The 24,786-nt window shown below is 38.4% G+C and overlaps 1 protein-coding gene across 1 annotated transcript in view; it reads left to right on the top strand.

Moving 5' to 3' along the window:
• LOC137287100 (EF-hand calcium-binding domain-containing protein 6-like) overlaps positions 1-24,786 on the top strand; it is a 37,020-nt gene that overhangs the window by 3,808 nt on the left and 8,426 nt on the right. The window contains exons 3-20 of the mRNA XM_067819235.1: positions 5,062-5,171; positions 5,950-6,069; positions 7,042-7,154; positions 8,563-8,629; positions 9,232-9,368; positions 12,835-12,953; positions 14,290-14,435; positions 15,376-15,524; positions 16,213-16,323; positions 16,857-16,977; positions 17,364-17,534; positions 18,204-18,278; positions 19,378-19,538; positions 20,546-20,713; positions 22,115-22,286; positions 22,539-22,793; positions 22,941-23,176; positions 24,139-24,235. Coding sequence (XP_067675336.1) covers positions 5,062-5,171; positions 5,950-6,069; positions 7,042-7,154; positions 8,563-8,629; positions 9,232-9,368; positions 12,835-12,953; positions 14,290-14,435; positions 15,376-15,524; positions 16,213-16,323; positions 16,857-16,977; positions 17,364-17,534; positions 18,204-18,278; positions 19,378-19,538; positions 20,546-20,713; positions 22,115-22,286; positions 22,539-22,793; positions 22,941-23,176; positions 24,139-24,235 — 2,528 coding nt within the window. The remainder of the gene's footprint in view (positions 1-5,061; positions 5,172-5,949; positions 6,070-7,041; positions 7,155-8,562; positions 8,630-9,231; positions 9,369-12,834; positions 12,954-14,289; positions 14,436-15,375; positions 15,525-16,212; positions 16,324-16,856; positions 16,978-17,363; positions 17,535-18,203; positions 18,279-19,377; positions 19,539-20,545; positions 20,714-22,114; positions 22,287-22,538; positions 22,794-22,940; positions 23,177-24,138; positions 24,236-24,786) is intronic.

Raw genomic sequence — 24,786 nt, 5'->3', positions numbered from 1 at the left:
CAGCTAGACTAGCCAACCAGTTAGTAGAGTAAGCAAAATTTAACATGCTTAATTTGCAGCAGCATATTTATTATTTTCAGAACTGACATGTTTGTCAAGTTTGTTGAATAACATACACACAGCTGTGATTGTTTTAAATGTGAATTTCAACCAATCAAGTTTGTTTTGCACACCTTTACGTTAACAACAATCACTCAGATGATATCAATGGTTCAGTAATTGTTCACAGAAACTTGATTTGTCACAATTGTTAATGAACTATCTGGTTATGTGGCACTTAGGCTACTTTGCACTCCGCGAAACAAGATGTTATAGTGAACTGCTAATGATCAATCAATCAATCAATCAATCAATCAACCAATCAACCAATCAACCAATCAACCAATCAACCAACCAACCAACCAACCAACCAACCAACCAACCAACCAACCAACCAACCAATCAATCAATCAATCAATCAATCAACCAACCAACCAATCAATCAATCAATCAATCAATCAGGTCTAAAATTATGACTTGAGTTACAACAATAAGTTGCAACAATAAGAAAGAACTGTGTATGTTCAATACTTATAGCATAATTAGAGTAACTGCCTTGTCTGTAGCCACATTGATGACAAGGACTTTCATTCATATCGAAAGACTGACCCGAACAATTTGAGGCTGGGCCTACACCCACATTAATCTGGTAGGATATTAACCTCATGATTCACAATATATGTCATGATTTAAATGACCTTTCAGATATAATCCATAATCAGCTATAGATAATACTTGAATGACCATCTCTCCTTAGAACTTGATCATTATCAGGAGTCCAACTCACAAGGTGCTTGGTATCGAACCCCTCTATTCATTCCTCCACTTGTATACAGGGACTTAGCGTGAATCAATGTGACATTTCATACAATCTCTGGTCGAATGTTCAATAGGGGATTATATAGCGTGATCAAAGCTTCAATTGATGTAATCTCCTGTCACAGAGATACCACGTGGAGGCACCGATGCATTGACTGCAGGAACTAAACACTGTCTTGTGTCCAGGGAGAAAGCCTGGCATTTCACTGCTTAGTTACACAGGAGTAGTGATAAATCATGAAGTAGCACAGTAACAATGGAGTAGATTGTAATGACTGTATTATTTACTGTTTTCTTTCACTGTGTATGAATTATTCATGTTGGTTATGATTGTATGATTATGTGTTTATACATAATGCGCGAATTGAAAGAGAGAAGACTGCTTTTGATATCTAATGTATCAACATGAGTTGATATAAGATTAATAAAATTCCCAGGCTTGCTAAGGAGTTTAGACTTTATAAATTTGTCGATATATGCTATGTTTTTCAGATGTTATTATTGGTTTGTGTTACAAGGGGGTAAGCGCAGTATTTGGAACAGTGAAAAAATGCATGAGCAAGATGTGATGAGTGTTAACTTGTTCTTACTTGTTTCATTTAATGCACATACCCCCTTGTAATGCAAACAAATAAAGTCATTTGAAACCATGATCATTTGTTAAACAACTTTTGAATAAAATTCTGAGATGTAAATATTCATTTGGCAAGGTAAAATTATGAGGATTCAAAATCTTAATTTCACTGTATGAAATCAATTTTCTATTTTGTTCGAAAATCAGATAGGCCCAGGTTCTGGATTTTCGAAGATCTGTTAGCACTAAGATAGTCGTAAGTTAATGTTAATGTATGGCACTTACGACTATCTTAGCGCTTGATTTGAAAATCAAGGACCAGATATTTATGCATACAAAACTGTTAGATATCTTTCTCTACGATCACTGAAATTGCATCACATTTTGTTGACGATCAAGTCTGGACCAGTGACTGATTTTGAAAACAAATGTCTACTGTCAGGTTGTGATGACACACATCCAACCAAAAAAAATGCTAACCTGCAAATGTATAACCTGAATAGTACTTTAAACCAGAAGTTTGTTCTTTTTTGTGAAAACATAACTTTTGTTTTGAGGCATGTCAGTAAAAGACTCGAGTTATAGATAATGACTGCAACAGTTTTCTATGGTGTTGGTAAAATAACCACACACTGTCAGAACCCTTCCTCGCACTTCTGCTTTATTACCCTGAGAAAATTATTTCTCAAGAGAATGGTATCAGGGTGTTCGCAGAGTGCTTACTTATTCTCCCCTGAAACTTTCTTAGACCCAAAAGAGTGTAAGAGTCGCCAGAGTGTGTACTTTGATACTTTGAGGTTCTGTTCTTAATAATGTTCAAATATCAGAAAGCTGTTGGGTATTAGGAAATGATAAACATGTGTACTATTTATATTTATGTGGCAATTTTGTGCAATGATAAAATTTGCAATTCATCGGTCCGTTTCTGACTCAAACTGACTGTAACATTGATTATTGATTTGTTTTCTGATTTGTTATCAGAAAAGAAAAGTTTATGCAGCACCCCTCTAAGTACCCAAGACGACTGTTGAGTCTAAAAGGTACCATTTGGAGCGCCCCCAATTTTTTTCACATTTTTAACCAAAGTTTTGGAAGCGCCCGTGGATGTCCCCATGCTGTTTGTTTGTTTATATTGCATACCATTTGGAGTGCCCCCATCTTTTAACCATTTTAGAACCAAAGTTGAGGAAGCACCTCTGGTAGCCCCCATGCCATTTGTTGAATTCAAGTGAGTACTTTTTGAAGCACCATCAGCTTACAACCAAAGTTTAGGAAGCACTCCTGGAAGCACCCCTGCTATTTATTTAATATTGGGGAGTTAATTTTGGGGAGTACCATTTGAAGCATCCTGTCTCATTATGCCATCAATCTGTAGTGCCCATTTGAGTTCCATACTGGGTTCCCCACCCCAGTTGAAGCTTCATTTTCAGTACCTTTTGAGGTGAACAATTACATTAGTGGGGTGCCTCAAGTGAGTAAGGATATAGTTTTGTGAAATAATTATTCAAAGTTCAGTGGCCTTTCTTGAAATTATCCTGGAGCGTGACATGTATTTTATTTGCTTTTTCCACAGTTGTCTTGTGTTGCTGGTTTGATAACCTGCAGTGTTTGCCCTGATGCAGAAAACCTGCATATTTGATGCACAAATTGTCTCAAATATGCATTGGGCCCTAAGTTCTTATAATCTTAGCTTGTAATTCACTGTTGTTTACAACTATCTAGTTTATTGTTTGACACTTAACTGCTCAGTGCTGATTAAATTACCTGATCTACTTTACCTTGATTTTAAAATGTTGTTAAACAATCACAGTTGAAGACTCGCCAAAACATGTCCATGACTCCCTCTAATGACACCAGGGAGTCATGATGATTCCTAAATTTTCATGTCTCATAAACTTTGGACAAACACTGATCTTGCCTTTTACTCACAGCAATGTTATTGCCTACTTCAGATCCAGAAAAGAAGTTGTTGTTTGAACAACGACTGCAATAACCAGTGAGTGGTTTCACAGCAGTTGGGGGTTGTTAAGGACGCCAGTTGCACAAAACTGTTTACTCACTCTCTGTGTCACTGACATTTTTACACACCGAGAAATCATTCAGTCCTCATGTTTGATTTACTGTAGTGTTTGACCTGTTGCCTGGAAAACAGCATCTGGTATTTTGATTCTACCTTCCTGACAACATACAATCAGTGTGATCTTGAGCACTAGGTTTATGTTGTCAGAGAGGATTAACTTTGCTGACTAATGATTGTTTCATAACTGTTAGTGTTTAGTAAACGACAGCTTGGAACTTTGACCAATGTTTTGCTTGGTGTTGTGTCATAGAAGTTATCAATAACCATTTTAAAAAATCAAGGAAGAAGATTAAGATTCTTTGTTCTAAAAAATAAAAAACTAAGTGGGGATGATCAATTTTGTCTACATTTACATCCCCAAATAAACAAAACTATAAGCATACAATTGCACATCCAAAGTGCATTATTTTGCACTTGGGTTTACTGCTATGCTCGACGAAGCACCCGGGATACACAACTCATTCAGAGTAAGTGGGTGTAATGAAGACTTTCATTGACTGGTTCATTTGCTGATACCCTCAGGGGTCATTGTTTGTGGCAGATAGCCTAATAGGTGTTAAGGTGCATATTATTTTTTTCTGCTGGTTTAACGATGTACACATGGTGTTTACAAAAGGGAAATGCAGGTATATATTTTTTTTATCAAATATTGTGTATCAAATAAGTTTCTGTCAGTTTTCCTTCATCTAATTACATTTGGAAGTCATGTATGTGGACAGTTCCTAACTGTCTCATCCATATATTTTTTACCAGTAGTATTAAGTAATTTGCATCTATGTATTTTAGAAAATCTCTTGCCTGTACTCTTTGTGGGAAACCTCTTTGTAAATGTTCTAGGGCTGTTAAGCAACCACTTCTGAGAAAGTAGGTCCTTATTTGCTTTCTTATCAGATTGTGATGCTTTTTGTTTGTTGTGTAACACAGCACTCAGCAATTTTTCAGCTATATGACTGCAATCTTTATATAATCGAGCCTGGACGAGACAATCTGGTGATCAACAGCATGAACATCAATCTGTGCAATTGGGAACTGATATCGATGACCACTAAGTCAACCACTAAGTCGGCAAGCCTGACCACCTGATTCCATTTGACATCTCTTACAACAAGCATGTGTTACAGAAGATGAACTCTAACCCGAATCTTCATGTTTAAAATAATTTGCGTGTAATTGTCAGTTTGAGGATAATTGAACAAAAAACAGTTTGAGACGACTGGACAGAATCAGGTTTATGACAGCTGGACAAAAATAGTTTTAGACAATATTGGACAAAATCAGTTTGAAGACAATTGGACAAAAACAGTTTAAGGACAAATGGGCAAAATTAGAAGGTGACTAGCATCGATCTACACTATTGGGATATGATCCCGTTAGTTGTATCGTGGGTTGAGGAAGACCAGTCCTCTTTGGTCTTCACTGGGGAGGCTGAAATTTTCTGACTGATTTATTATAAATAAATAAACATCCATGTGAAAAAATCCCTTATGTGACTATCATTTTGAAAAACAATATTTTTTTTGCCTTTGCAACCACTGGTTATCTGTTGCAGGGGGAGATCATCCTGTCAAAGCCAAAACGGGCAATGCGGCAATGTCCAGTATTGAGATTGAGGCTCAGCTCCGAGAGAAAGTCAGACTCAAGTTTGACAGTCTCAAGCAGGTAGATACTACTGGACATACAACTGTCTTCCACATACTTATACCATATACAGTACTGATCCTGAACATTTGGAGATTCTTGTCTGATTAGCTTTTGAAGTAATGAGATAAAGTCTCTGAAAAATTATCTCATGCTATGGGGTTTTCCTGGAGGAAAATGTTGAGAAAAACTATAGTAATGCATATGAACATTTAGTCATGGATGTTCAATGTCCAGAAATTAAAAAAAGAAACATGGAATGTAATTGCTATAGCCAAAACATTCAAATGATGTATTCTTTATGGCGAAAAAGCAATACATTTTGAGCAATAGTCAAATGAGTGTGTTGTAAGAGGTCATGGCAACATAATGCAAGGTAGGCAACTGTGTGTATTGGATATATTCCATTTTGTGTGTCTCATCTCGATAAACAACAAAAAAGGTTCAAGTACATTCGCTCTCAGTGGTCAATTCATTGCATAGAGTTGTCTCCCTTAGTGAAACCAGAATCTGCTAGTCTTGGGTTCACCAAAGGACCACACCTATTGTTGTGCAAATGTAACTGGTGGTAAGCAATTGTAAGCAACTGTAAACAGCTGTAAGCAATGGTAACTAAAGGTCCTACCTTATACAACAGACATTTCCTGATACCATTGAATACTAGTCAAAGTGGTGTAAAATCTGTGTGTCTGTTTTGCAATATAAGCCAGGGACCATAAAATGATATATGATCTCTGATGAAGCATCATGAATCTGATGTGCTTTACACATTTCTTACCAGTTAGTTCTGTTGTTCCAGGCCTTTCAGACATATGATGTGGACCAGAACTTGAGTATAACCAAGGGAGAGTTCCGGCGAGTTCTGGAGTCCTTCTGCTTCCCTCTCACATCAGAACAGTATGAAGCAGTTTTAGTCAAGGTGTGTTTTCTGAATCTCATGTGACTAATTAACATCAGTTCTGTGTCCTGTGTACTGCTGGTCCTATTGACGTCATTGTCTATAGTGCCACAGTTCTCTCTGAAGAGTTTCGGGGTGGTGGCGTAGCTTATCACATTGCAGGGTGAGTGAATGAGTGAGTGAATTCAGTTTTACATGGCTTTTGGCATTATTTCCAGCAATGTGATGGGGAGGACACCAGAAATGGGCTTCACACATTGTTGGGACTTGAACCAGGGTTTTCGGTATTGCTGAAATATTGTTAAAAGCAGCATAAAACCCATTCCACTCCACTCCAATGTCTGAAGCCTTTTTCTGGTGTCCATGATATTGCTGAAATATCACTAAAAGCAGCATAAAACCCATTCCACTCCACTCCAATGTCTGAAGCCTTTTTCTGGTGTCCATGATATTGCTGAAATATCACTAAAAGCAGCATAAAACCCACTCCACTCCACTCCAATGTCTGAAGCCTTTTACTGGTGTCCATGATATTGCTGAAATATCACTAAAAGCAGCATAAAACCCACTCCTCTCCACTTCACTCTGCTCCACCCCACTCTGTAAATAATTGAGTCTGGACGAGACAGTCCATTGATCAACAGCATGAGTGTTCATCTACGCATTTGGGATACAGTGACATGTGTCAACCAAGTCAGCGAGCCTGACCACTGAATCGTGTCTATGCTGCATTTGACAAGCATGGGTTACTCGAAGATCACATCTAATTTGAATAAATGGGTAGCTTGACATTTGAACTTTTCAGCATTGGAAAACACATCAAAATAAGCTACCAGTATGTCTTTCTCATTCATGATTACACATGCGTGTCGCTGTGATATATACTTATCTACCTCTCCTGTTTAAAAATATTGTCAAAAATGCCAATTAGGTAGAATTCAATTTGTGAGTGTATGTCACTGCTACAAAACTGCAACGCCTTTATTGTTACAGGTGCAGCGGAATCCTAATGGAACTGTACGCTATCAAGACTTCCTGGAGAAGTTCCATGGGAAAGACAGCAACAGCAGCGGCAACCGAGAGAAATGGATGAGTGGCCAGCAGAGGTAGAGCATTTTACCATATTCACATCCAGTCACTTCAATGTTATGCTGAGTGGTAACCAAGTTGTATAAACGTGTGCTTGTCACACCAAAGGCAGGGGTTCAATTCCCCACATACATCCAGTGTGTGAAGCCCTTTTCTTGTGTCCCCCCTGCCATGATATTGCTAGAATATTGCGAAAATCCAGTCACTGTGATCGTCGTTAGTTTGAATAGATATAGAGCATTATATTTCTTGTAGGTTAGCATGTTTACTCAAGGAATGACATGATATGTGTAGCTAATTGTGAAAATAGATGAGATTCAGCACATATGTTATTTGATGAGAAAAGATTTTTTTACCCTGTCTGTTATTCAGTTTTTTAATGATGCTTTTTATCATACTCTGAAAAACATAGGTAGATGCTTGATGAACAGATGGGGAAAACTTGGAAACACTTGTACCTGTGGCTGTCTGTTTTGCTTTAAACATGTTGCAGTTTGTTAAAGACAATGTGATTGAACAGAGTTGCTGCCTTCATCTGCCAGCAGTTAAGCATAATATCACATGAGAAACTATTTCTATTATATTGAATTAAATGAGTGAGTGAGATTTGTTGTACGCTACCTTTTGCAATATGAAAGGGTTTCTCACATATTACAGACATATAGAGTAGAACCCAGGTATTAATCATTACGTTCCAGCTCAACCACTTGTGTTGAATTTAGAGTAGCACATAGTAGTATTCACATTTTTAAAAGTTCAAAGGGGCAAACCTTATCTGTCATACAGACCCTGAAACAAATATATCCAAAATGGGCCATGCTATCATGAATATTTCAGAGATTGGGACAGGGAATTTTGACAATGAGCCATTTTCAGGATTATTACCCATTTTCTGATTCTAGAATGGGCCACTGCCAGTTTACCAATAGTAAACTTAAAAAATTTAATGGGCCATTATTTGTTCTGATATGCAAAATGGCCCCTGCCTTTCCCAATCCCTGATATTTGACAACTCTAGATTGCCAGCGTTTTGTGAAGAAAGTCCTGTGCTCCTGCCCATCATATTCTATGATTATAATTTAGGAACTATTTTTTCTGTAAAGAGACTAGATGTTAGCCTTGGGCAAACCATACTTTCTCCTGTAATAAAGTATGCTTATGCCATGGTACACTGATATTATGACCCATTTCAGATTATCCCCTTCTTGATCTAATGAATCTAATGTAACTTTGTTCTTTTGTTAATGTCAAACATGATGCTGTGTCCACATTCATATATTTATTTTTCATCCAATATAAGATTCTGGTTTATTTGCCTATATCTGCAACATTGTTCATGAAGATTTTACAACAAATGTAAAACTGAATGATCAGACAATAAATAGAATCCTATCAGAATGTAGATGATATGTTATTTTTCAACAGGTTTGTCCATCAGCCTCCCACTAAAGAGATCAACATGGATGTGGTTGAAAGGATGGTCAGAGAGAAGGTAAGAGTTATCTACTCTTTGGGGGTTGGAGTTATTCCCCCTGTTTCCAGTTCACAATTAGTGCAATGTTATTGGTTGTCAGTTGTTAACATAAGAAAAATGCCAACATAGTATCTAATATTGACAACCTGAAATGTCAGGATGCGTAATCGTGTAAGCATTTTTAAATTTAATTAAATTAAAAATTAAAACAAGAACATAATATTGTGTGTTTAATTTGTCCAATCACAAGTACAGTAAATCTTGCAACATTTGACGGTAGAGAATTAAAAACATGTTGAAACACAACATGGAGATAATTGTTAATGTTGAAAACAAGGAATGATTGAAGTAGATGTGTATAGCTTAAAGAACTGTGTTGGAAGTCAGTGGTTTGGAAATGAAAATAACAAAACAAACAGAGGTGCTTGAGCATATTGAAAAACATGCACTGTTGACATTTTTTAGCTTACAGAATATTCTTCAATGAGCCAGTGTTAATGTGGAAAAAATATTTTTCAATTTTTGTTCAGTATCAGCAGTCGGTTGGTTGTGAAGGGCACAGGTTTCTTCTGTATATTCGGTTTATTTGATTATTGAATGTTGACTGTTTGAATATGCAGCTGAGTGGCAACTTGAAGGCTGTGATCAAGGCCATGCAGTTGTTTGACTACAACATGGACGGCAAAGTTCAGCGGCATGAACTACGACGGGTGCTGGAGAACTACTGTTTCAAGTTCACAGACCAGCAGTTTGACAAGTGAGATATTTTTCTCTAACCAAGAAAAAATCTGATACATGTATCATCATAGGTACATCAGTGAACAAATAAAAAATCCACCTCCTTGACAAGCAATTCAACTCATTGGCTATAAATGAAATATGTCCTATCAGATCGCCTACTCTTTTCAGTGTGGGGCTGCTCAAGGCCAAGGTCGTTAATGCCCCCCCCCCACCCACCCCGGACATGACTCAATCTTGTTTGATTAAGTGTACATAAACTCATTCTCACAGTAAAGAGTAAGTGTCTCTGAAAAGAATAGCAATTCAGCATGCTGACAGGTGCTAGCAATTCAACATGTTTGTGTATACTGTGAAATAAACAAGAAAATGGTTGAGTTACCACTACAAATTCTGAGCAGGGATTTTGGCTTGGAATTGAGAAATCACGATTTTTCAAGTTTCTGAAGACCCTAGCTCCCTGAAGACCCTAGCTCCCAAAGTGCTGCTTCAATTTGTGCTGCTTTTTTAGGTAAACCTATTGACTTGAAGTGTGTGCGTACCTTTACCGTGATAGATACAGTGGTAATTGTTGAATTTGCCCTGACCTTGTTACACCCGTACCCCTTTCCTTTTACATAGTGCTAATTTAAGATGCTGTTAGTGACAGTACATACCTTGATGGCAGGTTTTAGCATTACAATCTCCATGTGATGTCAGTAAACTTTTTGCATGCTGGAAATAGTGACATGTCAAATTGTTCCATGCATAAAAACCATGTCCATCCATGTCTGGCAAGACACCAAAGTTGCTTTGAATGACCTTAGTTATGATTATATATATTTTACATTTATAGAGCAATAATCTTAAGAACATATTTCCCTTAGTAAAATAATAGTTTCAGATACTATATTTTCCTGATCACTGCATCAAAATTCATCTTGTTTTGTTGGGTAGGTTTGATCTGAATTACTGGTAGATAGCAGTGAAACATGCACAGATGATTGCTCTGTGTATGAGACAAATGGGCGTGGTAATCTTAATCCTTGCATGTTAGAACTGTAAAGGTAAATAATCTTGTCTAGTGATGTTTTGTTGCAAATTTCATGTCTTTACTGGCAAATTTGTCTTCTATTGTATGAAAGATAACTTCACTCTGTGCAGTGTTGGTATTTCGAGTCTGTTACCACGAGAGTAACTGTACATTTCACAATCACTGATATGCTCCTTTAGGCTCTCCTGTTCATTTGTTTTATTGATAACACAGGTTTCCTGTAACGTAAACAAATCTCCTGTTGGTTGCCGTGGTGACACGCTTGATTGACTCCATTGTGGTACTTCAATTGTTTGTCAGTATCGCTTTCTGTGTGACCTTTACTGTCGCCCCTAACTGTGAATTGATATACATACTGTATGTATCTGTGTAACACCAATCTTTGTGATAGAGCTTTTAGACTTTTGACAGGACAATGGCATGTGTTTCTCTTTACTTAGTGCTCACCAAGTCAATTTATGTTCTATTGTGTATAGAAATGCTAAAGTCTCTCAAGCAGAATGTGAGTCTATTTAAAATCATCATGTTATGGGTCAGTTTGGTCAAATATTTTCAGCATTGGTCAGAAATGAAAAACAATCGTTTTCGTTTATTTCTTTTCTTTCCGTCATGGGACAGTGTTCAGCGAGTCACTTATCTATTCTTTAGTGTACAAAAATGGTAGAATGTGAGTCTATTGAGACCACCTTGTGTAGCTTCAGATCTTGTAAGGAAATATTTTCAGGATTTGTCAGAAATGAAAAACAATTGTCTTCTTTTATTTCTTTTTTTTCATACTTTGAATGCTTAACTGTTGATCAGTTGGAATAAGGATGTCAGTGAAATTTGATTTATAGCACTAAGGTCTAGGTCCTAGGATAGAGGGAGGTGGGGTAGCCTAGTGGTTAAAGTGTTTGCTTGGGTTCAATTCCAAGGGGTACAATGTGTGAAGCCCATTTCTGGTGTCCCCTGCTGTGATATTGCTGGAATATTGCTAAAAGCAGCGTAAAGCTGAACTGACTCCTACGTTAAAATGGTACCCAAACCCTGGGGTTAGAATACAGTTCCTGAAATATGCCTAGTCTGACGGTTGGCAGCACTGGTGCTCCAGTGATTAAAAAGAATGGAAAATCGATCAAAAGAAGGATTAAAAATGATTATTGATTGTGAAAAAAATTATTTTTGATTAATCAGAATTTTGTTTCAATTTAACATGCTTGAATGATGTAAACAAACCATTCACAAACAAACATGCACATGTGCACATTGTAAAATTTTAATCACTTTTATTGCAGGCATTTCATTGCATGGTAGTATAAGTTATAAAAAAACATTCAATAAGGCAAACTTAGGTAAAACCCATTAAAAGTGGTCGTTACATTAAAAATGTATATATTTCAATTATAATCGATAATCGTTCACCACAAGTCCCCTGGTAATTGATAGCAGATATGGTTTCTGATTCCCAGCACTAGTTGCCAGTCACAAGATGGCCACTAATGTCTAGTTTGAAGCTTACACAGATGCACCTTCAAGCACTGTCTTTAATCATTTCACATACATGAAAATTGAATGTTTGTTTTCATATTGTTCCTCATGCCAGTACAATGTGTGAAGCCCATTCCTTATCTGCCCTGCCGTGATACTGCAGGAATATTGTTAAAAACGTCTTAAATTGATAATATAAACCTAAAATGTGCTTCTCACTATATATTAGGTCATCTCTTGTTTTCTCAGAATAACCACATTTGACGTTTTTGTTTTGGAGGGACAGGTTTTACTTTTCGTTAGTAAGACCGCTTCCCAGGTTTTACTTTTCCTAACTTTTTATGAACATCAACACTTCAAATGATACATGAGTGTTTGAAATCAATTGAAAAATATTGTACAAGATTAAATTCACAATACAAAGATTTTCCGATGCAGGGTTGAAACCACAATTCTCTCATGCCTAGGAAGACACTCTATCACATGGCCACCAGGCCAACAAAGGTGGAGGGGTTAAATTGTCATTAAATTGATTTTACTCACGCTGCAGTTATTGTTATGTAGCTTCATTAAATGATCATCTACATTGTAATTACCCATCATTGACAGTATATGTGATAGAGAAAACATTTCTCCTCGGTTTTGGTAGACAATGTAAAACCATCAGGGTTTGGTACATTGTCTACCAAAGCTGAGGAGAAGTGCTTTCTCCTATACTTCACTCACTCACTCTTTTCACATTGACTAAGAGAGAAAATGTTATATGTAAACATATGTAAGGTAGAAATACAGTCAAACATGTTGGGTCAAAGTTGTTGAGATCTACTTTTTCTGAGATCTTACACAACCCAAAAGTGATGAATAAAGGCTGATTATAAGGAACCAACCTTTTTAATCATAAGTTTCACTTGTGAAAGTTTGACATGGGTGTTTATCTTTATTCTGAGTCATTTTAACTGAGGACATCAATCAACTTGTCTTGCAGACTGTGGCAGAGATATGACTTCCACCATACCGGGACAGTGAACTACAAGGAATTTCTACAGAGACTGGGAGTCACGCCGCAGAGACCCAACAGTAAGCCTGCCCCAGGAATACCAGGAGGTAGGTGTAGCCGTTGCTGTTGCTGTTGTTGTTGCTGTTGCTGTTTCAGCATGCAGTGTTGAATGCTGCACTTGCTGACTTGGATGACACATGTCATTGTGTCCCTGTTGCATGGGTCAGTGTTCCTGCTGTTGATATCATTGATTCATTTATTTACAGACCATTGCCATATAGCTGGAAAAACAAACAAATCACGATTCTCCACTTACCCATATTCCAACTTTTTTGTGAGAGCAAACATATCCGAGTTCATATTCATATGATGCCCTAGGGCAAAATATCAATTTGTCATGGTGACGTGACATAATAGCATTGCTATGAAGTTGACAGCGTTGGCGTTGACAGCGCGTAGGCAGCCAGTGTTTGAAAGTAGATTTGGGTTGATTTTCCTCAATTTGACGACTTTGGTAGTAAACACTTGTGTCTACATATTGGTATATCCCTTGCTCTCGGTTGGGAAATAGCAACATTTAGTCACTCCTGTTGTAAGCGCAGTATGACATGGGCACTCTATAATATCCTCTATATATGACTGCAGTTTCGTCACCACTTTTGTTATTTGTTTAGCAGTCCCTGAACCACATTCCCCCCTGCTATGCTGAAGCAATGTTAAAGTCTAGATTTTCCCCAGGCTGCCTGAATCTCCCAACCCACTGGGGCTCCTTTCCAGTTTAAATGGGTTTATTTGTTACTATCAAAGTAATATATATTCAGGAATTAAGCGATAGACTACATCTTGCAATACTCTGCTTGCTGGGGACTTATTCTATGATTCACAATAAAAATATTCCACAGTTATAAATCTTATTATATTTTCAATCATTTGCCATGCTCTTGTGATGGAAACAGTTGTGTTCCACTTATCCCTCTGGAATTTATAGATGTAGACATTTGTCAATTTCTGTTTTTACACAGATCTGATATATGAAGTCACCTTTTGAAACAAGCCTTGGTTGCAGAATGTAGGACATGCATGGTTTAGTCACAGTTGGTTACAGTTGGCACCATGGTACAACTGGTCCTCGTGACCCTGTTCTTATAGGCACTGGGTAATTAGGTACAGGATGTTTTTAGTGAGCCCTCACAATCCAGTACATGCCTGCTTAGTAAACGTACTCAGTGACATATACTTAGCTGTGTAAAGTCACTGAAATACCCATGTATTTGAAAGCAGGGGGTAGCAGAAAATGAAATACCCACTTAATATTCATAATACCCACTCTGAAAAAAAACAGGTGGTACACAATCTACATGAGTTAAATCTTATCTGTAGCTCTGCTTGATGATGAATGAATACAACCTTAGCTTCATTGAGGGTATTTATACTGACTTGCAGCACTGACCTGGCCGGCAGTGACCAACCGTGACAAGCAGCAGGCGGGAGGCCTGACAGACTTCCGTATCCGGAACCAGCAGCAGCGGGACCATCAGATGCTCAGCCAGATGACTTTCACCCAGATTGAGATGGAGTTCAGGAAGAGGGTCAGTGTGACGTCTATGTAACATTCTGTCTGATCTTGCAAAACAGTCAAACTAATTTTGGAACAACAGTGAAAGAGTTGTTTTGTTGGTACTTACATGAGAATAATTGAATATAAAAAAACATAGTGAAAATCTCGGACTTTTCAACCCTGTTCTTCTCCAAATGAATTTTTCAGAACTGCATCCTTTGACAAAGTCTTCTCTGTCTGTGTCCTCAGTCGTTCTCTCTCTGTTTTTGTCCAACTGAAATCAAAACAGTTTTAATATGTTCTATTGTTCTCCCATTGTTTTTGTCCTATTGTTCTCCCACTGTTTTGTCCTATACTTCTCCCATTGTCTTTTTTCCTATTGTTCTCCCACTGTCCCACTGTTTTTGTCCTATACTTCACCCACTGTTTTTTGTCCTATTGTTCTGCCAGTCTGTGCTTGTCCTTTTGTACTCCCACTGTTTTTGTCCTCTTGTTCTCCCATTGTTGACCCTTGAAGGGCACGGGGTAGAATAGGCCTTCAGCAACCCATGCTTGCCATAAAAGGTGACTATGCTTGTCATAAGAGGCTACTAACGGGATCGGGTGGTCAGGCTCGCTGACTTGGTTGACACATGTCATCGGTTCCCAATTGCGCAGATCGATGCTCATGTTGTTGGTCACTGGATTGACTGGTCCAGACTCGATTATTTACAGACCTTAGCCATATAGCTGGGATATTGCTGAGTGCAGCATAAAACTAAACTCACTCACTCACTCTCCCATTGTTTTTGTCCTGTTGTTCTCCCACTGTTTCTCTCCTGTTGCCGGCTCAAACTTTTTTGTCTGATCATCCGCCAAATGAGTTTGTGCTACTGGTGTAGATCCATCACTGTGTTTCATCACCTGAATGTATCATCTAGCTGGTATCAGTGTATAATGTCTGTTATCCTCTCCTACTGCTAATATCACAGATGAAGTCCAACTACTTAAACCTGAAGAAAGCCTTCATGTCGTTTGACAAGCATCTGGATGGGTTCATCTCCCTTGACGACCTCAAGGCCATCCTCACCAACTTCACCATCCCTATGTCTGACCAGCTGTTCAGTCAACTGATGGAGAGGTAGGTTGCTGCAATCCTCTAGTGATGTATCCATTCCATTCTAGCTCCTGGAATGAACATGGCCTATTGGTTGATCTCACTTCTTTTTACAGTTATGTTCCTTTCTCCAGTAAGATCTGATGACACATGAACGCCTGGGTTAGAATTGGTCTTCAGTAATCCATGCATGTCATAAGAGCCAACTAATGAAATCGGTGGTCAGGCTTGCTCATTATGTTGATCACTGGATTGTTTGGTTCAGATGCAGTTATTTACACATCACCGCATTGTAACTGGAATATTGCTGAGTGCAGCATTGAACCAAAAACAAACAAAAAAAAAACAACCTAAGATCAATGTGAGACAACTTGACTGCCAACAATGTGAGCAATAGATACAAATAAGGATCATCTTTCTAAATTGCTTTGACTTCATTGTGGAAATAACTTCTGTGAACATCTTTCATTGGTAGTTTGTTTGTGAAGGAAAACTCAATCCACAGATCAAAAGATATTGATGAAAAGACCTCACTGAAACAACATGCGGAAGCATCATTTAAATTTATTGTTTAAATGAAGTGCTGTGGATGTTATTATTGACAACAGCCTGTTAAGTTCATTTTTAAAAGTTGCCTAAATATTTGGTGGCTTATACCTAGAATTAGAATGCCTGAGTGAATGATCTGACCTTGGATGTTGTCACTCTCCAGGTGCGGTGTAAAGGGAAGCCACAAGATATCCTGGGAAGCCTTTTTGGAAAAGTTCCAGAATCCATGGATGGTTGGAAATGGACAGACACTGCCCATCAAACCTAATCACAAGTGAGTTTGATTGTATTTGTAATACTGGGGCTCCTTTCATGAATCATCCTTTACTAAGGTTAGCCAGGTTAACTCCCATTCTTTAACATTGCACTAAAGTTACCTAAGTGACATGCAATCACCTCAGTTTTTTGTGAAAATGAGGCCCTGGACAGTGAGTTGACCTGTTTAAGAGACCCTGAATGGCATTTTACCTTTGCAGTTATGGATGACTGCTAGTCTTGAGTCTTGAAATTTTGCCTTCACGGAAATCAGAAACACCATGTCCTATTGTGTGTGTGAAATATTTCTTGTTAAACACTTAAAACATTTCAGCTTTTCTGTGTGTCAGATTTCATGATGACTGTCTCGGGGTAGTCAATGTGTTGGAGCCATTTTCTGGTGTCACCTCCTGTGATATTGCTGCAATATTGCTGTAAGCAGAGTCAGTCTAGACTCGCTCACTCACTCACCCACCCACTCACCCACCCCCTCCCTTGCTCCCACCCTCCCACTCACCCACCCACTCACTCACTCACTCATCGTTTGTTTAGGTTCTTCCCCATCATGGAGACCCAGAGGATGATGGAGGCAGACGACATCTGGTACCAGCTCTACCGCCACGTCCAGAGTAACTATTCCTCTTTCAAGAGTGCCTTCCTTGAATTCGATGTTGTAAGTTTATGATTGTATCATTTTTAATCTTAGTAGAATTTGTGCAACAAACAATATTTGGCTGTCTGTCTACTGCATGTTCCAGTATTTTAGCAAGCCTACATGTCACCAATGATTCCAATGTTCAGTCAGTTATGACACCATGGATACCCAAGTTTTTCCGAGTAGGTGGCAAGGTGTGTATTTATTTATTGTGCAAGGTGACTTAAGGGCAGTAGTTCCCTCTGTAAGATATAAGGTTGTAGCACTAGCCTTTTTCAGTTCTCTGATACAGTAGCCATAACAGGCATCCTGCGAGACAGCTAATTTAAACTGTTCTCTGACTGTACTGACTTTGAATTGATTTGAAGTCTGTTTACTGTACAACCAAATTCGTTCATCTACAGAATCGAAATGGGCGGATCACACGGAAAGAGCTGCGTCGTATCATTGAGAAGTTTGCATTCCGCTTGGATGAAGAACAGTTCAGGAAACTGATGGTGACGCTAGATCCTCACCACAGTAACAGTATCTCATACCACAAGTTCCTCGACTTCTTTGAGGAAAAGGAAACCAAGGTGACAATATGTCAAAAAAAAAAAAAAAATCAATGAAAAATGCATTTACTTGTAACCTCTGTGCTGTGTGCATCTGAAGTGGGTGGTCAGACTTGGTGATGTGGTTGAGGGATTTTCATCACTCACCAAGACTGGGGTTGCTGATTATGAATCACTGGATTGCCTGGTCTGATGTATACTTGGCAGAGGCAGAATGTGTTTATGGGTACTTATTACTTATGGGTTTATGGAAGCATTATTATTCAGTTTTGCCATGTTTTTGAACAATGGGTTCACGATATGTTGGCCTCCTCCCCCTACCCATAAACCCCGAGGAGTAAGTGAATGCTCCTTAACTCATGCCTAGCCTCTGTGAGCCTTTAAGAACCTCATGGGACCAGGTGGTCAAGCTTGCTGATTGGTTGACACATGTATTTCAATTGCGTATATCAGTGCTCCTGTCATTGACCACAGGATTGTCTGGTCAAGACTCAATTTACAAATCATTGCTGGAATATTGCTGAGTGCTGTGTTAAACGACAACCCAACCAACCAAAATCTTAAGTGGCTGTCCTCTAAACCATCACTATCTGAAAGTGTGAGTGAATGTTTTTTTTCTGTGTCATGACTATTTGTTAATGTCTAAATGTTATACATCATGCAATTCCTGAATGTATTTCTGTTTTACAGGAAGGGCACAAGTGGTTAAACTCTTGTCACAGAGTTAATGAGCAACAGCAACCAGCAATACTGGCATGGGAGACTGTAAGTATGTTTGTATATGACTGACTATCTATAGTCTGGCAGAAAAAGTTTTGTGATGGTGTTTGGTCACTAGTCAGAAACTACAGCTACAATCGTTTCCAATTTGGCAATGTTACAATTGTTCTACAAAAATATTGACACAGTTCACTATTTGTTATGAGGGAGGAATGCAGAGAGTGGAACAGCCAGGTGTGCAAGAAAGGTTCAGCACTGGTAAATTAATCAAGAGCACACCCGGCTGTTCCTCTCTCTGCACTCCTCCCTTGCAATAAATAGTGAGCTGTGTCATTATATTTTAATGATAGTTCGTAAAACAACATTTTTATTATTAAATCATAATTCATGAAATTAAAACTTCACAATCTCAGAGCAATTATAATGCATCTTGCCAAATTAGAAAATGATTGGACATGTAATTTTTGAGTAAAGTGACCAAACACTCTCATGAAAAGTTTTCTGCCAGACTACGTGTATGACTCTACCATCTGGCTGAGTGTTGTCTGTGAGTGCCACCATCACATTTATCACATTCCTGTGTTTCTTGTCATGTCACAAGTTCTTTTTGAATTTTTTCTGCAACAGTAGTTATTGAAAAGTCATTCTCAGTATGAAATGTTTTTTGGGAAACCCATGATTATTTTGTCTTGATTATATGAGTTCAAAGAAACCATGATTTTCTATGTTATTTTTCTGTAAGATGAAAGTTAGATGTTAGGTTTCACTCAGAATGATTCAGCTTACTGAGCAGTGTCAAAGATTTTCACCAAAGTTGATTAAACACATATAAGTTCTTTCTCCACGATGCATATTTTTGTTGCCTTTTTATCACGTCACAAAAGTAACGCTTTTGAGGTAATAATCATAACAGATAATTTCGAGATTTATATCTGTTTTTAATCGACCACAAATAAACAGGAAACAAAGTGGAAGTATCTCCCTTGTTGAGCTGAATTTGCATGTAAGGGTTATCAGCATGGAAACTGATGACTCAGCAGCATGGCTTTGTATGATTTCTGTTCCTACTGACAAGTTCACTGCAAATTGATTTGTTTTTAACACTTTATGTTGCATGAGCACAGACTGTGGATGTTTATTACAGATAGAAGATTTATTACGGGAAAAGATCACTGAGCACTGGAAGGCTGTAGCTGAGGCTATAATATATTATGACCACAGAGCTGAGGGAGTTATCTCCCCTGTCAACTTGAAACGCGTTATTGATCATTATATATTACCTGTCTCTGAGGAACATTTCCAACAGTGAGTGCTTGTGATGTTTTTTGTCATGTCTTTTGTCTGGCACTTCTAATTGTAATCGATGCATGATGAATAATTTTCTTGCCATTTTTAAACCCATGTTTTGTCTTGTGAAGGGATAAGTTCCTGTTTTAACACAGGCACCATTGCCTGATGTGAAATTGTATGTTTTATGTGTTTGAACATGGATTAAAAATTAAATGTTAAAAATGTTTGATATTTTGAGTGTCAAGACAAAATTGGTAAATTTTATTCCTCTGGGGTGAGTGAGTGAGTGAGTGAGTGAGTGAGTGAGTGAGTGAGTGAGTGCACTGCGTACGTGCGTGCGTGCGTGCGTGCGTGCGTGCGTGCGTGAGTGAGTGAGTATGGTTTATGCTGCTTTTGCAATATTCCAGCAATATCACAGGGGAACACCTGATATGAGCTTCACACACTGTGCCCATGTGGGAATCAAATCCAGCTCTTCGGCGTGACAAGCCAGTGCTTTAACCACTAGGCTACCCCATCACCCCCTTAAGTATTAAGAATCATACTGGTCCATTTGAGAAAATTTCATCTATATTTGCAAAACTCCAGTAAAGATTGAGATAAGGTCTTCAGTCTTCAGCTTGTTTTGAGAGGTGTCTAACAGGATGAGGTGGTTCAACCCAATGGGTTTCTTTGTGAATGTCATTATATTGCTGGAAATGTCAATCACTGGAATGTTAGGTCCAGACTGTTGTTCACAGACTATTGTTGTATAGTTGGAAATTTGCTGAATGTGGTATAAACAATTTACAGACAAAAAAATTGAGAAAATGAGACAGAAATCCCTACTAAAGATGAATAAATATGTATGAAAATATTTTTTTTTTAAATGTCACAAATTGAGTGTCCACTATGAAATAGTGACTGTCCACATACAATGTTATATAGTGAAACTGATGTTAGTGCTTATTTCTTGAATAGAAGGTGATGAAATGAGATGTGAAAGAAGGTGAAAGTTTGACTTAATTCACTCTGTTCGTCAGTCTGCTGCGTCGCTGTGACAGTCGGTCAGATGGAAAGGTCAGCTATGTGGAGTTTCTTCAGGGACTGGACATTGACATCATTCCTGGTGACATCAACGGCCTCAGCACACAGATCAACAACAGCAGTGAACTCACAGAGTTTCAGCGCCAAGAAGGGCAGAGAGAAAGGTTAGGAGTGAGTGAGTGAGTGAGTGAGTGAGTGAGTGAGTGAGTGAGTGAGTGAGTGAGTGAGTGAGTGAGTGAGTGAGTGAGTGAGTGAGTGAGTGAGTGAGTGGGGGACCTGAGGATGAACTACTTGGTGCACACAGTTGTTCCTTTATGATTTTGTGACATTTACTCAATAGATTTACATACAGTGTATCCAAATATAACAGATATATTGCACAGGTATGTGCTGTGAATAATGCAGGGTACATTTTGTTGCTGTGAATGATACAGGACACATTTTGTTGCTGTGAATGGTATAGGACACATTTTGTTGCTGTGAATGATACAGGACACATGTTGTTGCTGTGAATGGTATAGGAAACATTTTGTTGCTGTGAATGATATAGAACACATTTTGTTGCTGTGAATGATATAGGACACATTTTGTTGCTGTGAATGATGCAGGACACAATTTGTTGGTATGAATGATGCAGGACACATTTTCTTGCTGTGAATGATATAGGAAACATTTTGTTGCTGTGAATGATATAGGAAACATTTTGTTGCTGTGAATGGTATAGGAAACATTTTGTTGCTGTGAATGGTATAGGAAACATTTTGTTGCTGTGAATGATATAGGACACATTTTGTTGCTGTAAATGATGCAGGACACAATTTGTTGCTGTGAATGATGCAGGACACAATTCGTTGCTGTGAATGATATAGGACACAATTTGTTGCTGTGAATGATGCAGGACACAATTCGTTGCTGTGAATGATATAGGACACATTTTGTTGCTGTGAATGATGCAGGACACAATTTGTTGCTGTGAATGATGCAGGACACATTTTGTTGCTGTGAATGATATAGGACACATTTTGTTGCTGTGAATGATATAGGACACATTTTGTTGCTGTGAATGATGCAGGACACAATTTGTTGCTGTGAATGATGCAGGACACATTTTGTTGCTGTGAATGATATAGGACACATTTTGTTGCTGTGAATGATATAGGACACATTTTGTTGCTGTGAATGATGCAGGACACAATTTGTTGCTGTGAATGATATAGGAAACATTTTGTTGTTATGAATGATGCAGGACACATTTTGTTGCTGTGAATGATGCAGGACACATTTTGTTGCTGTGAATGATGCAGGACACATTTTGTTGCTGTGAATGATGCAGGACACATTTTGTTGCTGTGAATGATATAGGACACATTTTGTTGCTGTGAATGATATAGGACACATTTTGTTGCTGTGAATGATGCAGGACACAATTTGTTGCTGTGAATGGTATAGGAAACATTTTGTTGTTATGAATGATGCAGGACACATTTTGTTGCTGTGAATGATGTTGGACACATTTGTCACTGTGAGTGGTTGTTGAGGTCTGATGCATAAATCATGTGTTACAGACAGCACATGGCGGAAGTTCATGCCTTTAACAGAACCGGCACCATGTCAGCAGAAGAGGTCATCACAAGACTGAAGGACAGACTCAGTCAACACCATGCTGGTGTCAGGAAGGCCTTTCTCAATTTTGACAAGAGAGGTCGGGGAAGAATATCGAAGAAGGTGTTCAGACAGGTACTTAATCTTTCACAATATCAGCAGAGCCTTGAGGAACAATGCATCAGTTTCACTGTTGCCCTGTGTACATTGTTATCATGTTATACTACATATTTTAACACATTACTTAGTGGATTAATGTGTTGATAATATACCCTTAAAAAAAAGTAGCCTACTAGAGAATGTTCCAATTTTCAGGATGTCTGGGATAGTAAAAACAAGGAATCTATCATAATTTTTAATGAATAATTTGTTCAAAAATATTTTCAGGTGTTAGTAACTTTTGGAATTGTGATGACGGATGAGCAGTTCAACGTCCTTGTGTCCAAGCTGGACTTCCATGGTGGCTTCATGAACTACTCTGACTTCCTGGCCAGTTTTGATGACCCTCGTCCAGGTGGTGCTGGACCGGACGTGATGCGGACAGACAATCACCATGTGAACCCAATCAGGGGAGATGAATATGGCATGAGTGCTCTCGAGGTGGAGTCCAAACTCAGAGCAAAACTTAGAGAAAACTTTGCAGTAAGTTGTATAAAAACTGTGTTTGGTTTGCTTTTGGTGTAAAGGCCAAAATGTTATTCTGGTGGCTTTTTATTTTGCAATCATGTTGATTTGCTGAAGCAAAGAAAATCTACGTTTGGCCCATAATTTATTATCTAACACATGTAGGACTTGAGGGGAGCCTTCTACAAGTTTGACGATAACCACACTGGAAGTCTGAGGAAGACCAACTTCCGCCGCATGCTGGATGCCTTCATGTTGGTGATGACAGATGAGGAGTTTGAGAAGCTGTGCAGCAGGATGGGCATCTCAAAGGACAGTCGTATCACCTACCAGGAATTCCTGGACAGGTTCGAGGTCCGGGATACAATAGACGGACATCAGTGGCTTAACTCTGTACACATGTAAGCGATTCCTTCAGAAACTCTTATCTCAGCATACATGAATGCACTTTGTAGATGTAGGGGCTTCTTTCATGAGGTTCTTATTTTAGTGTGTAATTGATTCTTTGAAACCAGTAAATGAACCAAAGATCACAGTATTATACCATGAATGAAAAGTTAAGCGCCACTCGGTATATTTTGCAAAAATATAGGCTGGCACATAGGAAATCTTTCACAAAAAATGAGCTATCATAATTTGATTTAGTACACTGAGTTTAAAAGCAAAACCATAATGGAAATTATCTTTTACTTTAAACAGGATGCATGCACTTTTGGGAGAACATGCATTTTGTTTTCCTCATAAAGGTTACCTTCTTTTGAAAAGTGAAAATCAGTTATATGGTCACATGATTGTCACTTTTAACAAGTGAAACCTAAATTTAATAGTCTTGTATAAGCACAACAGGAATGGTTATTTTGATTTAAAAGCAGTGTCATTATATCTGTAAGAATATTTCCTTTAATTGTAAATACAAATGATTATGACATCTTTAAAACAGTTACCGGATGAACCTTCTCTAAATATGGAATGGTCTTCCCAGTTAGTTCGGCCTAACATTTAGACAGTTTCACATCTTAGTTTTGAAATAGGCTGGCGCTTAACTTTGTGTTCTTGGTATATGATAACAGAATATAAGAAGAAACTCCAGTAAATGTACTTCGTGTTAGTCGGCTCTTATGACAAGCATGGGTTACTAATGATCAGGGTGCCATTGTATAAAACAACCTCAGCACTAAGACTACCTTAAGTCTACGTTAAGGTATGGGAATTATGGTCACCTTAGCGCTAAGATCACTTTGGACAGTGACACCCAGTTCTATTACCTGGATCTTCATGGGTCATACAGACATCTGACAAATGGCGCCTGCAGTTTGTAGTAAACACTTTGTGAGTTTGAGTTTGATCTGGTTGATGATTACAGGTACAATAATGTCCTTCCACCCAAGCCATTGACAGCAGAGGAGGCCCACGAGATGCTGAAGGTCAAGGTCCATCGACAGTGGAGTGATCTTGCTGATGTAAGCTCTGTTGCATAACTCATGTTGGATAATCACCAATGACACACAATGACCTGTGTAGAAACTTTGCGAAAATCGTTAATTGGGTTGGGTTGGGTGAGTTGGGTTTCAGTACTGCATTGAACAGTTTCAGTTATATAATGGCACTGACGATCAGTAGCCCATTTTTACATTGTACTGTCCGAAAATAGTTTAATAATTTTAACTGTATGTGCTAGCTAGTTTCAGTTCACTTTTGTGATAATCTAGTAATTTTGCAGTCCTTTGTTGACAGGGTTTTATATATATGTATGTATTATGAGTGAGTGAGTGAGTTTAGTTTTATGCCGCACTCAGCAATATTCCAGCTATATGAATGCGGTCTGTAAATAATCGAGTCTGGACCAGACAATTCAGTGACCAACAACATGAGCATCGATCTACGCAATTGGGAACTGATGACATGTGTCAGCCAAGTCAGCGAGCCAGACCACTCGATCCCGTTAGTCGCCTCTTACGACAAGCATGGCTTGCTGAAGGTTTATTCTACCCCGGAACCTTCACGGGTCGTA

Source organism: Haliotis asinina, chromosome 6, assembly GCF_037392515.1.
Source record: "Haliotis asinina isolate JCU_RB_2024 chromosome 6, JCU_Hal_asi_v2, whole genome shotgun sequence".
NCBI classification, from domain to species: domain Eukaryota; kingdom Metazoa; phylum Mollusca; class Gastropoda; order Lepetellida; family Haliotidae; genus Haliotis; species Haliotis asinina.
Note: the sequence above shows the minus strand (reverse complement) of the source record. Positions and strands in the feature narration are given on the sequence as shown.